The sequence below is a fragment of the Coloeus monedula genome (assembly GCF_965178545.1).
Source record: "Coloeus monedula genome assembly, chromosome: 7".
In the NCBI taxonomy this organism is placed as follows: Eukaryota; Metazoa; Chordata; class Aves; order Passeriformes; family Corvidae; genus Coloeus; species Coloeus monedula.
In genome coordinates this window covers 23,755,163-23,769,323 of record NC_138787.1, presented here as the reverse complement: position 1 = coordinate 23,769,323, position 14,161 = coordinate 23,755,163, and the positions used below count along the sequence as shown (strand labels likewise).

General features: G+C 44.5%; 1 protein-coding gene across 3 annotated transcripts in view; it reads left to right on the top strand.

Moving 5' to 3' along the window:
- Window positions 1–2,395: 2,395 nt before the first annotated feature.
- TANK (TRAF family member associated NFKB activator) overlaps window positions 2,396–14,161 on the top strand; it is a 33,018-nt gene continuing 21,252 nt past the window's right edge. For 2 of the 3 annotated variants that reach the window (XM_082284896.1, XM_082284894.1), the window contains exons 1-3: window positions 2,404–2,470; window positions 3,038–3,176; window positions 11,483–11,629. In XM_082284896.1, coding sequence (XP_082141022.1) covers window positions 11,531–11,629 — 99 coding nt within the window. In that variant the 5' untranslated portion in view covers window positions 2,404–2,470; window positions 3,038–3,176; window positions 11,483–11,530. Of the gene's footprint in view, window positions 2,471–3,037; window positions 3,177–11,482; window positions 11,630–14,161 lie in introns of all 3 variants that reach the window. The other variant, XM_082284895.1, reaches the window with a different exon arrangement.

Below are 14,161 nucleotides of genomic sequence, written 5' to 3'. Positions count from 1 at the left end.
CTTGAATTTTCACTATGAAAAAAGTATCAACTTGCTAATTCCCAATCACCAAGGAAAAAAAAAGACCAAACAAAGACCAAACAAAACCCCCTACCAACAACAACAAAAAACCCACTCTAAGTTTCTAAGCATAAGTAGTCAAAGTAAGACTTTTTCTGAGTCTGAACACAAAGTGAAATAAAATAGTAAAAACAAGAAGCTCTTTGTCACCACTCCCAAACCCTAGATAAGTGGTTTGCAACTGTTTTTAAAATTGGTAGATTCCTAAAATCCTAAATCATTTTAGAATACACTCATATATGCTTCTTCTTTCCAGCTATCTTGTGAGGACTACATAGAGGAAAGCAATCCTGCCTTGACAATGACACAAAAGTGTGAAATACTGATGTGGGACAGAAATACAGAAAGTTGTTCCTGGAATAGCTGTGGGGAAGAGAATACAGAGACAGAAGAGGAGGAAGCAGAAAAACAAAGAAAAAGAAAGCAAGATGAGGAAGAGAAGGACGAAAAGTAATTAAGTAATTGACTGTAAAGCAGAAAATAAAAGATCAAAGTCAGAGATCAAGTTAGCTACTAAATAGAGGTTTTGTACTATTTTCATGGGTATTTTTCTTTTCTTCTATTTAATTTATTCAAAGGTTGGAGGTCTCTAAGAATATCAAGATGGGTTACTGTAAAGCTTGTAAAATACACCTTATTGTATTGGGGGAGGAAATGTAAAGAAAGAAGGCACTAGATAATGAAGACAGAGGAAAAAAAAGCTTCTCCCATGCTTTACTGTGAAAGAATATTACCAATAAAGCACTAAGAAATTAATGCATGTGATTTGAAAAGTCATGTTTGTAGATGGTTGTCGGTTTTGCTTTGCTGAGTTTGAGACCTTCACAGAGAATTTACATTAAGTACATTTCTAGAATTTAATAAACAATTTTTCCTCTAAAACAACTAACATGCAATGATAGTGTTTCAGAGGTGGTATACATATTATGGCTCTATTTGAATTCAGGTAGCCATAATCTTAGTTGATGCATGCTTATCATCAGACAACAACCCACTTGTACTTTTCTGCACATTATCCCTTTTTAAATACAACATCAGTTAAATTATATTGCATGTATTGATCTGTATTTAAGAAATGCAGGTTTTATTTCAGCTGAGATATCCATTATAACTTTTAGTGCGTAACTACTTGCCAAAACTGAATAAAAATGTAACATATTATTAAATGAATTAACATGAATTAAAAGAGAAGCAATAGCCTTTTTTGCCCACACCCTATTTTTTTTTTAAAGACCTGGTTGAATAAAGCCTTAACTTGGATGTCTCTGAAAAAGGAAATTGAATCCCCTTTTCTTGGAAACGTGCTAAAAGAGCAAACTCTCTCTGAACTTTAATAATTCATTAGGACCTCACCTGAAGTTCTTAAAAGTGGCCAAACAGAAAGTATATTTATAGGCTTGTTAAGCTGTCTGCCTGTAAGTCTCTTTAGCCTTAGTAAAGGCCAAAACAGACCAAAAGAGTTGCTAAAGACTCTGCAGGAAATATAAATTATAATAAAAATAACCTTCAAAAGAGCACAGACAGCAAAAGCTGGCTACTTCTGTGGCTATGTTTGAGCTCAATCCTCAGGCTTCCAAGGGCAGGCACTCGGGGTAGGTGGGTTGTGATAGCTGGAATGCAAGTTCTGATCTGGGAGTGGGCAAATGGAAAAGCTCTGCCCTAGCAGAAGAAACACCACAGCTTGGCTGCATGGATATGTTCGCTGGGGTTCAGAGACAGCCGATATTAATTAAAAATCTGTAGTGCTTCTCTGCTGCTGGCTCTGTGACGGTATCCTGGGCAAGTATGTAACAAATATTCTCCCATCAGCTCCCATCCTCCTACACACCTTCAGGAAAAAAGTTGTACTTATATATGTGACCTAAAGAGAGAAGGGCTTGTAGCAGTAGCAAAATTAAAAGTGTGTGTTTCCATTATATTCTTACCTATAAAATTCATTGCCTGCGTGAACTAAATGTAGGGACGGGAATACCACTGTAGTAACCTAGAACAGACCCTTCAGACAGAAACTACCCTGAGCATGAAAAGTATGTTACAAATGTAACTATTGTTATTTACAAATCACTCTAAGTCATGGAAAGACAGGAAAGGGCTGTGGAAGTCGGAAGCAGACGCTGCTTGAGAGGTCTTCAGCAGCCAGACAGAAGAAGCACTGCCGGACAGCCGGAGACGAGCGGACAGGCTCCCATCCTTGCGCGGGGCGGACGAGGAAGGTGCCATCCCCGAGCGAACCCGGCGGCTCCTGCGGCCGCTGCCCTGCCCTGCCCCGACCCGAGGCCGGCGCGGGCAGAACCCCGTCACAGGGCGGGGAGAGGCACGGCAGGAAGTCGGTTCTGGTTCCTGGGTTAAGTCGCCCAGGCAGGAACGAGCGCCTTGTGCCGGGAGCGGCCGCGGGCTCCGTGAGGCGCTCGTAAGTCTGAGTCGCTTTGGAAACCACGCGCTCCTCGCCCTCCCCTGTGCCGGGAGCAGCGGGGTCGGCCCGGGGCCGGAGCGCGGGCCGGGCGCTCCCGGGCCGTGTTTCTGCCCCCCGCTCCCGGGGGTGCCGCTTTCCCCGGGGGTGCCGCTTCCCCCTCGGCGCCGCTCGGCCCGGCTCGGGAGCGGGGCCGGGGACGCGTCGTTTGCGTGCGGAGGCGCTCCGGGAGCGGGGAATCGGGGGACGGGATCAGCGGGCTCGCTGCCGGGAGGCGATGGCCCGGGCGGCGAGCGCAGGAGCAGGAAGAGGCGGCTGCCCCCGCGGGCAGCGGCAGCGCGGCGGGGGCAGCGAACCGCAGCGCTCCGGGAATCACCGTCCCGAGCCCTGGGCGCACAGGGGCTGCCCAGCTGTAAACGCTGATGTGCCAGGGGCTCCTGCTGTGTTAACGACGCATCCCGCAGTCGGGCAAAGCAGGAATTGTTTCTACTCAGAAAAAATAAGGGAAAGAAACAAAGCAGAAAGTTCAGTGAGCTCTCAGTCTCTCACAAATGATTACCTCAACAGGTTTCCAGTTCCCAAGATGATGGCAGTGTAACTTACAAAATATTGCAATTGAAAAATCTGTTTTGAAAGCAGAAATATGTAGAGAAGTACTTGCGGCTGGATGGCACCTGTGTTTTCATCTCTCATGAACCTATGAGAGGTAGGAATGTGGATTACCAATTAATGTGCATATACACATGATTAGCTAAAACCTTTCTTTCATAATTTAAGGTGTTTTTTGAGGCAATATGAAAACTAGTATGAAAACTAGTGAGCTGTAGAGCTGGGATTGCAACAGAAATATGTTGCTAATCTTTGTGTGGGAGCTTTTTTGGCATTTGATGAAGAAAATGCATATTACTGTTTCTTTTTTCCCCCCCCCACCTGTATCAGCAAAACGCTTCTATTTGAAGCAAGTATTTTAAGATAATCTGCAAGTTTCATTTGGTGCGTTTACTTAAAAGTTTCTCTTACATTAGCTGTACCCAGTGGTCGTCCAGTGTTCAAGTCTTTACTCAAATATGAAATTCCAGTTCTCATTGCCATAGCTCCAGCAGCACAGCAATCACAGGTACCTCATTCTAATTCTGTCCCTGTTAGAATAAATGCAGCATTTTGTAGTGCTGCAACTCTGCAGACTACATATTGGTGTTAGTGATTGTAAAAGTCTTTAGGATCTAATGAATATCCAGAATGTAAGTTGTGGAAGATCAGGATTGTGAGCTGAATTATGTTCCAGTTGCCATTTGAATACAGCATAACTAATCATAGCTGATTAAAATAGTGGGGATATTTGGGTTGGGGTTTTTTGGTTTGTTGGGTTTTGGGGGGTTTTTTTTTAGGGCTGTTGGGAGGGAGTTTTTTCCTCCTCGTTGGATGCAGGGAGAAGGGTAAATGACAAGGAACAGTTGGCAAATTCCCTGATAAATATTGATGCCTATGGAGGAGAAGCAGGAAAATGAGCCAGTTTTTCTAACTGCAAGGAGTTCTGGATATGAGACAGATAACATAAGAAGCAGTTATTTATTCCAGCAGCAGGCAATCCGGGCTGTGACTACAGAGTAGTTTAATCCAATCTAAATCTAGACTGCGGCAGTCCTGCCCACGGCTAGTCGCATGTTCCCACTGCCTCCTTGTGCTGGTAGTAGTGCTCCAGCAGCCTTGCAGTGAGCTAGCTCCAGTTTTAATTTCGAGGTTGGTTTTTTTAGGGGGTTTATTGTTGCTTTTTTGAGGAAGTAGGGAGCTACTTTGGCATACTCAACTGTGTAGCATAGAAGTACTAATAGTGGTACCAGTAAGCGGCAAAAATACACGGCCAGAGATGGGGGAAGGCTGGCCTATCCTTCTCAGTGGCAGTGTGGACTTGTGACAGTGTTACATAACTGTGACTTTGTGTTACAATTGGAAAGCCAGTGCTGCTGTTGAACACAAGAGTTCTGTCTGCCTATTGCTGATGTTTTCTGTTCCTGTGCAGGCTTCCTTGTGTTATTGTGCCATTTGAAGTGGTCTGTGGATCTGATCTGCATTAAAAGTAATGCAGCAAAAATACATTTAGTGTTTAGTTTTAAACTGAATTGGTTTGCTGATATGGTTTACAGAAAGGTTTCTTGTGCTGGAAGAAAGGGAAGGGTAAGGTCAAAGAAGAAATGGATGTCTAGGGTATGGGGAAAATGTAGGACCAATTCTTCTAGTTACAGTGCCATCTGAAAGTGTCACTAGTAATGACATTGATTGATCCTTTCTTACTGCATGGAGTCTGAATTTTAGGGAGCTACCAGTAAGTTATTTTTCGTACCAAGTAGAAAATCGGGTGCTAATACTGTCCCTGTCCGGCTCCGTGGGGTCCCGCGTGCCCCCACAGATGCACGGGTGGGTTCAGTGTTACAGTCGGTAGCAAAGAGTCAAGAAGGGCGTTTGCGTGCGTTCCGGCAGGAGCATTTATTGCTTCTACACGGTCGAAGGTTGCAGACACACATACCAAGATGATCCCAAAACTCAGAGTTTTATCTGGGGGTGGGGAAAAGGCAGAACTAGGGAACAGGGACCAGTGGGGAAGCTCTGGGGGAGTGACGAGGGGTAGAGGCCAACAGCCATCTAGGGGAGCCAAACTGGGATAGATTAACGTAACAGAACAATGCATCCTGGGAGAAGCCTTTCTGGTCACCCTAACATAAAGTGGTTCTTGTGGTACTGGGGACTTGTCTGACTGAAAATTCTCTGTCCCTTGTAATGTATGTTCACTGGCCACCACAATTCCTCCTTTTTGTATTAAACAAAAAGGCCTCCCCCAGGGATCCCAACACCCAGTGTCCAAAACATCCAAACACACACAAAACAACAAAAATGATCAGCAGCACCCACAACCCAATATCCCAACAAGTCCTCAAATCTTTTAGAGGATTTTTCGCTCTGGATGCTGGAATGGATGCTCTCATGGGCGGAGGTGAGGTTGAAGCAGCACAGTTCTCTTTGGGCTGCAGCACAGTCCAAGCATTCACTGCTGGTGGTACCAGGAGCATCCAGAGGGCGGCAGAGTGATAGGTGTTGGGTGCTGGGCATAATCGTGAATGTGGGCACGGGCTCTGGCAGTTGCTTCTGTTAGGGTTTTAATGAAAGTTTAAAAATGGCAGTTTCAGGTGGGGGGGGGGGGGGGGCTTTCCCTTCCCCCCCGTCTTACTTAAAGGTCTGGGGGAAAGGGAATGGTATAATGGCACAGGGGTGTGGGAACCTGTGGCTAGGGAATGGTATAACAAGTAGTAAATAAAGAGATGGATGCAAGTTAACAGAAAGCATCCCAATAGGTGTATTGGGCAGTGTGGCTGTGGGAAAGCCAAAGCAGAGGGGTGGAGGTAGGGAATATTAACTGTTGGGAAAGCAACAGAAGTGGTAAGATCAGGGGAGACACCAAGGGTGTCTTGACTTATCCAGTCAAAGTCTTGTTTGCAGTTCTGGTTACGGGACAGTGAGTCTGTTTCTATGGTGGATATCGGTGCTGTTTTGGGTCATCTCCGTTTCCAAGCAGCGGCTGTCTGGTCTTTTGACTGCGCCCTGTTCATCTTGGTTGGCGTTTTGTCTGCAGGGTGTTTGTTGGGCTGGTGCAGGGCTTGTTTTTCTCTGGCGGTTTCCAGGTATCATCTGTGGCCTTTGGTTTCTTCACCCCAGTCCTTTGGTCTTCACACTTAACATCAGAATCTGAGAAGTCACTATTCTGTTTCTTTGGCTGCTGTTCTGCATGCTCCAGCCTTATCTGTGAGCTGCTTAGATCCACTGCCTCTTCCACGATGTTCTCGCAGCTTTCTGGGAACAGTCTGAGTCCTACATCCTGGTCCTGCTACCCTCCCTCTTTTTCTGCTTCTCTTGCAGCACAGGAGCGGAGGGTGCAGCCAGGGCCGAGGCCGACACGAAAGACACCATAGACACCATGCGGGTGGAGTTCTCACAGCTGGGGGAGCAGAGCAGCAGCAGCCGCGGCTTGATATCCTCAGGGCATTCCGGGAGCAGTGGCGGAGTCGGCTGGGGTGAAACATTTCTTTAGGAAGTGGCTCCAGTTTGCTACTACAGCAGGGGAGGCCAGGTCTACCCGGCCGAGAACGAGAAAACTCTTTCAACCCCCATGGCACGTGGGCAGCCAGGGTGAGCCACGGCAAGCGGCCACGCGGGGCTTGGTCTTGGGCTAGCAGTGTGGCCGACTTGGGCATGCCCCCGCTTTGGCGGGGAGAGGCAGCCAGGCATGAGCCAGCAGGGGGTTGTAGGTGGACTCGGCGGCAGCAGCGATGAAAAGCGGCGTCGCCGGGGCCCCCGAGAGCGGTGGGGCCAGACCCCTCCAGCAAGCACTGCCACCCCCTCAGGCTGTGTTCAAAAGGCACTAAACTCCCTCCGTTCGTAATGTCCTGGGTGTGTCCAAAGCACCTCAGGAAGTTTCAGAATGCCCCCTTTTCGGCTCGGGCCTCTTCCAGCCACAGCCGGAACCCGCCGGGGTGCCGGGGCGGCCGCGTGGGCTTTGTCAGGGAGAGTCACTGCCGCTTCACTCGCGGCTTGTGCTGGGGCTGCTGGGGCCCGAAGCTGGCCCGGCCAGGGTGCGGAGCTGGTGCTGAGGGGCAGGCTGAGCCCTGCGGGGGCGGCTGATCCAGCACAGGGCTCAGAGCAGGTGGGTGCGAACGCTTCACAACCTCCCCTCATGAAACAGGTGCGGACACCGCATTCTTGCAGCAGCACTCTCAGCGCCTTGCGCCCTAGCGCGCACAGCTGCAGCCTCACTATGGCTGGGCAGCGAAGGGAAGGTTACCAGGGCAGCGCATGCGGAGGTGCCACTGTCCCCGAGCGTCCCGGAGACTTCCTAGCTGCTACCACCCCCACTCGTGGTCTCGGCCGCGTGGGAACCCGAGGTGGGTTGGGGCTCACAAGCGGGACCAGCAATGGAGAACACAGGAGGGAGAGGCAGGGTCCGTGGCTGGGAGGGGACCCCCGGCAGAGGCGGAGGGGCCTAACACAACACGTATCGACACGTGGGAGGGGCCAGGGACGGAAGAGGGACTGACTGTGCGTGGTAAAATAAGCGGGAGCAGGTGGGGAACGGGGACCGCGCATTTGCGAAAAGCCCGCCACTGCAGCTGCGGGCGCCACGTGGTGTCCCCCAGCTTGGATGAGGGGAGTGGAGGCGACAGAATTAAAAATAAAGGTAGCAGCTGGGATTGAGGGACCGATTCTGCTGCCACCGTGATCTTGGAGCAAATTTGATGTAGAGAAAACTGGGGAAGTGGGTATTGGGAAGAGGTCTGGGGAGGAACTCGGGGTAGCCTGGCCATCGCCACCCCGGGCAGGGAACAAAAGAAATCGGGAAGAGGCAGGCAGTCGGTAGCAGACCTGTGCACTTGGGCAGGATCCATCTCCTGGTTTCTCTTGAGATAGGGCAGAGGGAACAGGGATGCAGGGAGAGGGAAGCGGTCAAGGGTTTTTTAAACTGGGGTTAACATTTCCCAACCGTTTCACAAGACTATCAACAGCTTTTGCTAGCTTGTAAAGCAAATAACCTTTTCCCGACATAAATAACCATCGCACGAAGCGCTGTAAATACTCAACTAACCACTGCTTAAATAACCACTGAACAAAATGTTTTAAACCTTCCCTGGTATAACAATAATTTTCCTGAACAAGGACTCCTAGAACTGGGAGAAAAACTCCTCGTAGGAGACGAGAGAACTCTGCCCCCGTCTTCCTCTCTTCCCAACCCTTGAGATAACAGGCAATTAACAGAAAAGGATACAAAAGTGACCCATATTATATTAGAGGGTCAAATAAAAAGTCTCGAAGGTGGCCTACTGACTTTAGACCAGTCTTCTCTTTCCCCAGAAGGTTCTTGGTCTCCCCCGCCAAGCCCCTGATAGAACTCAGAGGTTTCTTTGGGGCTATTGCTGCTCAAATGCGACTTAAATCCAGGAACTACAGGAGATGCTGTTGGGGAGGGTCTGAGGCCATCCACACTGAGGCGCCATTTAACACTGTCCCTGCCCGGCTCCGTGGGGTCCCGCGTGCCCCCACAGATGCACGGGTGGGTTCAGTGTTACAGTCGGTAGCAAAGAGTCAAGAAGGGCGTTTGCGTGCGTTCCGGCAGGAGCATTTATTGCTTCTACACGGTCGAAGGTTGCAGACACAAATACCAAGATGATCCCAAAACTCAGAGTTTTATCTGGGGGTGGGGAAGAGGCGGGACTAGGGAACAGGGACCAATGGGGAAGCTCTGGGGGAGTGACGAGGGGGTAGAGGCCAACAGCCAACTGGGGAATTCAAACTGGGATAGATTAACATAACAGAACAATGCATCCTGGGAGAAGCCTTTCTGGTCACCCTAACATAAAGTGGTTCTTGTGGTACTGGGGACTTGTCTGACTGAAAATTCTCTGTCCCCTGTAATGTATGTTCACTGGCCACCACAAGGCGCAGTGCTATAGTTCTGCCTGTTGGATCAATTACTTTTGATACCATCAGTCCAGATGACAGCAGCACTCTTTGTTAGTGTTCCTAGTCTGAATGAATGAGTAAAAGGCTGGATGGAAATTAGGTATAAATTTTAAATACTGTTTTTCAAATGGAGGTTTGAGTTTGCATGAATGAAATTAAAAGCTTCATTTTCTGTGAACTGTGAGTCACGTGGATCTGAGCTCTGTACCCTCCATTAGAAGCCGAACATTTTTTCTTAAATCCCATTGCTGTCATTTTTTGAAGTTACCTCTTATATGTACAAGACATGCCATTTACTAGGTAAGTTGTTAACAGTGGAGGATTTCAGAAGAGTATGGAATCCATGCTGATAGAAACTTTGCAAGCTTTTATAGATTGTGAGAACACACTTTCAGTCACTTTCACCTGTAACAATGCCCTCTGCAGTTTAGCACCTGTCCCTAAAGGCAGATGTAATACCTGATTTTATTTACTGAACTACATAGAACAGTCCTTCATTTGAAATGGAAAGAAAGGCTACCCATTTAGTTAAAGGTGTGCCCCAGGTATGAGAATGAATACTCCATTTAGTGAAGGGGTAGCATTTGGGGGAGGAAGGAGGTGGATGGAGTAGCCTGTGTTACTGACAATGCTTTGAGACAGTATGCACAGACTGAGATTATAAACTACTGAACTGATGTTTAGGAAAACAAGTCAAAACAAACAAAGCCTTTCCTGTGAAACAATGTAGGCCTTTTATGCAAAATTTATAAACTTGGATTTCAGTAACATTTGTTACATCAAAGGATCCCTAAAAAATTCCAAGTTGTTAAAGAATTCACTTTGCTACTATTAAACTACAGCCGTGCCAGAGGTAAGATACAACTGCTTTTCCCTGTAGTAAAATTTCATTTTACATTGGTAAAATAAAATTTGCAAGACAGAAAAGTGTGATGTCCATATAGTAGTCTGTTGAACCTTCTAGAAAAGTCAGACCACATTTCTGTATTCAAACCCTACGATAGGGAAGATATTCAAAAGCAAGGAAACATGAACAAAATCTTCAAGCTGCAATCTTCAGAATTTTGAGCAGTGTCCAAGGCAAGTTACCCTTAAACTCTTCTTGCTTGGCTTATCCTCGTGTGACTGCACCACTTTCTTTGGTAGTATTTGTGGTTTATGCATAATCCCAAATGATAGTGGCAGTCCATACTACTTTAAATATTAGGAAAGATGAAATTACTAATTTTTTTTTTTTCTTAATGCTGGTATCCTTTTTGCGGGGGGAGACTTCACTAACTTTTTCTCTACTGCACTTCTATTGTGCTGAATTTTATCTTAAAATTAGTATCATACATTACTATAGAAGCAAATGACCTGTGTTTACAAAGTTCTTGAAATTGGAGTCTGTGACATTTAATAGTGTTCTAGTCTTATGTGTCAAAGTTCATGAGCTGTCGTTTTGGGAGTCGTTACTGAAATTGTACACAAAGTGTAAAAAGTTCATAATATTATGTGAAAAGGTCCAAGTCTTGATAATTCATACTGGTTGGTATTACTGATTTTTAGATAAAAGATGTTTTAACTCACCTTGTAGGGTAGCTTGTGTTGACATTTTCAAATTTGGCACAGAATAGGATAAGTTTGTGTGACCTAATTGAGTTTTTATCTTTTTATTTCTTAATGCTGATGGGAAAGATGTGTGCTAATGTCTTTACAAACAATTCCATGGGTGAGGGTGTGGGTGTTAATGTCTCCACCAACTTCAAGACACAGGTTTGTTACAGAACCCAGACAGTTTGACTCCTGAAACAGACAAAAAGGTCTGCACAAGCCTGAGTTTCAGAATTTTGGGGTAAAATAACAGGTTCAAGGAGGGGAATATGTGGGAGGCGGTTCGGGCAGGCTGTACCTTCCGAGTACCTCAGCCAATGGAGAAAGGAAGAGGGCAACACGGCCGGGAGTTTAGGATTAAAAGGAGGCTGCGCCCTCCGAAACCTCGAGAGAGAAAACCCCGTGGGCGTGTGCCCCGGTGGACTCTCTCCCTTTATTCGAATGAAGTTGCAGGACTCCTCTGTCTCCTTTATGGACACTGGCTTTTCATAGCGCGATTTTTCTGCACAATGTCAAAAGCTGAGTTTAGCTTTGTTTATTAATGTTGTCTTTATTTCACAATTATGCAAACGTTAAACTTTTGGAGATCACATAAAATCACATAACTGGTAATCTGCACCAATTTTGAGTCTCAGTCTTACGCACTGTAACTGCAGATACATTTACACATTCTGTACATCCAGAATTTGATTCAGAGTTAAGCTGCTTTTGTTTGTCTTTTGTTTAAACCTATCCCTGGACATAAAATTAAATGTTGAGGTGAACAGAGCTATAGTTCAAGCTATGATGTTAATGGTCAAACATACTGCATGTATCAGTTGAATACAACAGTGGTACAAGTCATGCTATATATGTTTTTAGTTACATACTGCTGTTTCTTAGTGTTCTCTCTTTTTCCTTCTGATTACTTTTCAGATGTGTTAACTTGATCATCTTTCCAGTGATGAAACAACATTGGGAATTATGGACAAAAACATTGGAGAACAGCTTAATAAAGCTTATGAAGCCTATCGACAAGCATGCATGGATAGGGACCATGCTGTGAAAGAGCTACAGCAAAAAGTAGGTGTTGGGATCTGAAATCTATCTTTAAAGCCATCCTTCCCATGGAGTATGATACCAGTTTCACTTTAGCTATGCACACTTTAGTGCATCTGTTAAAGTTGGAAATTGACATCATGAAACCATGCCAGTACACTTCTAAGTAACTCATCAGGTTTTGAATTTAGTAGGTGGGTTTCTGGTTTTTGACCTTGAATATTTTGGTATTTTTATTAGTTTTAAAGGTTGGAAAAGTGTTGTCTGTTTTGGAGGATTAATAAGTCTTCTAATGTAAACCCAGCAAAGATGTATATAAAATTTACCTAACTTTAATGAAGTACTTTTTGGAATTTAATTTGCATTCTTAAAAATTAATTTTTATATTATTAATATAAATAGCTTAAATTAAACAATTTTTGTCACAAATGTACCTGAAAGTTGCTAGAATAAATATTCCTGTTTTAAAAATAATAACCTGTACATTTATTCTTTAATTATGAAGTAACAAATTCTGGAGGCATTCTGACCAGTAAGAAGCACCTTTGAATTTTTACTTAGTCTGTTGCAGAAAACATTAGTTCGGTCAAAACTCCTCTAGAACTTGTCAAGTAGGAAAGCATATTTCAAACCTATCAGGTCTGGGCTTTCTCACAGTCATTTTATCATGCATATTCTGCCCAGCAATGGAATCTCTGTCACAGGAAGGCTCGAATGTTTTTGTTGCTACAGGACTTTCTGATACTTAGTAGAACTGGTAGGCTGGGACTTTGTTCAGGGGCTGATGAACCACATTCCATGTCAAGTTCATGGAGCAGTAGTAGAATTGGAAGCAGGGAAGGATCTAATAGAGAATATTCTGATATCTGGGCCCAATCTTGCCATCTCCTTGCATGGCAAAATAAACTAGCCAAGGCATCACAGAACACATTCCAAGTCAGTCATGTGTGCAATCATCCACTGTGCAGTCTGTCTCTATTCATAGTCTTGCAGCAGTGCTGGTGTAAATCTGTAGAGATTTCTATACATAACAAGCATAAGTAGTGTGATTTTGTGCTGAAATTGCAACTAATTAACAAAAGGCAAGACATTTTAGAATGTTTGGGGATCTTTAAAATTCTATCTCTAAGGGTGAACTATTAACTATTTGAAGGAAAGCCAGTTAAGTTAATACTCCTGAATCATCTAAAAGTACATGAAAGAATCTTCTGACCAAGAAACAAGTCATCGAATACAAGATCGATATCCTTCTAAGGTCTGTGCAAGAAAACCAGAGAAGTGTGAGATCATCAGTGCTAAGTGAACTAAATCCTTGCAAGATTTCTCTCTGCATTTTCACTGGTTCAGAAATTAAAAATTTAAAGCCTTTGATAAAGGATTACTACCAGTTTAAATCTTTGTCCTAATCAAACTTTCAGTAGTTGAATTTTATGATTTCAAAAGAGAACAAAAATATTTTTTCAAGTAGAGTTGATACTAAAATTACTTGTATTTTTTTATTTGTGTTGCTTTTTTTTAACCAAACTCCTGTTTTTTGAATGACCTTTGTACAGTGCTTTACTCTAGTAACTTCCTCTGTTCATTGTGTGGCCTCCACACACTGTTGGATTGTCCACCATGCTGTTGTTAACAGTTTACTACTTAAGTTACCGATAGGCCACTTGTTTTGCCAGTCTCTAGAGCTGGGAGCCATGTCAAGCACACAGAAGCCAGAGTCATCTCGGCCAGATGGTGTTTGATACAGATGGATGGTTGGTTGTCATGCAGATCTTCTAGTTGGTAACTTGTTGCTGCCATCTGACTCAAGGAATAATTTGTGCACACTGGCTGTCAAAAGCATCTTCTCTTCTGTCTGTTTTAGCTGTCATGTCTGTGCTCTGTACAGAAGTGTTGACAAGACATTGCTGTTGTACATTTTCAATTTGGTTCTCAGTGATTTTTCTGCTTCATGAGGTCTCTTATAGCTGCTGGAGTGTACTGCTCTTTGATCACTTTTTTTTTTTTTTTTTTTTTTAAACCCAACAAAAACCCCCTCTCATAGTACAACTACTACCTGGCCTTTTAAAATCAATTTTCCTTGTAGATATTTTCCTGCCTGCTTTACAAACAAACACAGTGGATAGTAGGAGGGTATGGAATTTAAATGTGGCTGTGATTTGAGAAGTAGATAGCACTATGGATAAACTATGAATAGACATGAAAACAGTGCTGAGTCTTGTCCCAGATAGTGACAGGTGGTGACCTGTTCAGTAATAGACATATTCCTAATTTCAGAAAAATTCAGTGCATTCCTGAAAGTTTTCTTGTTGGGATTTCACAAGTTTTTTAGCACCTCTGTAACTGCAGCATTAGGCATGTGCTAAAGAAATGTAATCGTTTTGAATTTTAGTATCTTCCTACCACCTGGCCATTCATTCAATTAATGGACTGTCTAGCAAAATTTATACAGTTTGGTGAAACACAAGCAATATTATTAGAGGAGTCTGTGTGGCCTGTTTATAGCATGAGCTGTAGTATTGGAGACAAAGGATGTGGCTTTTTGCTTACCTTCCTCCT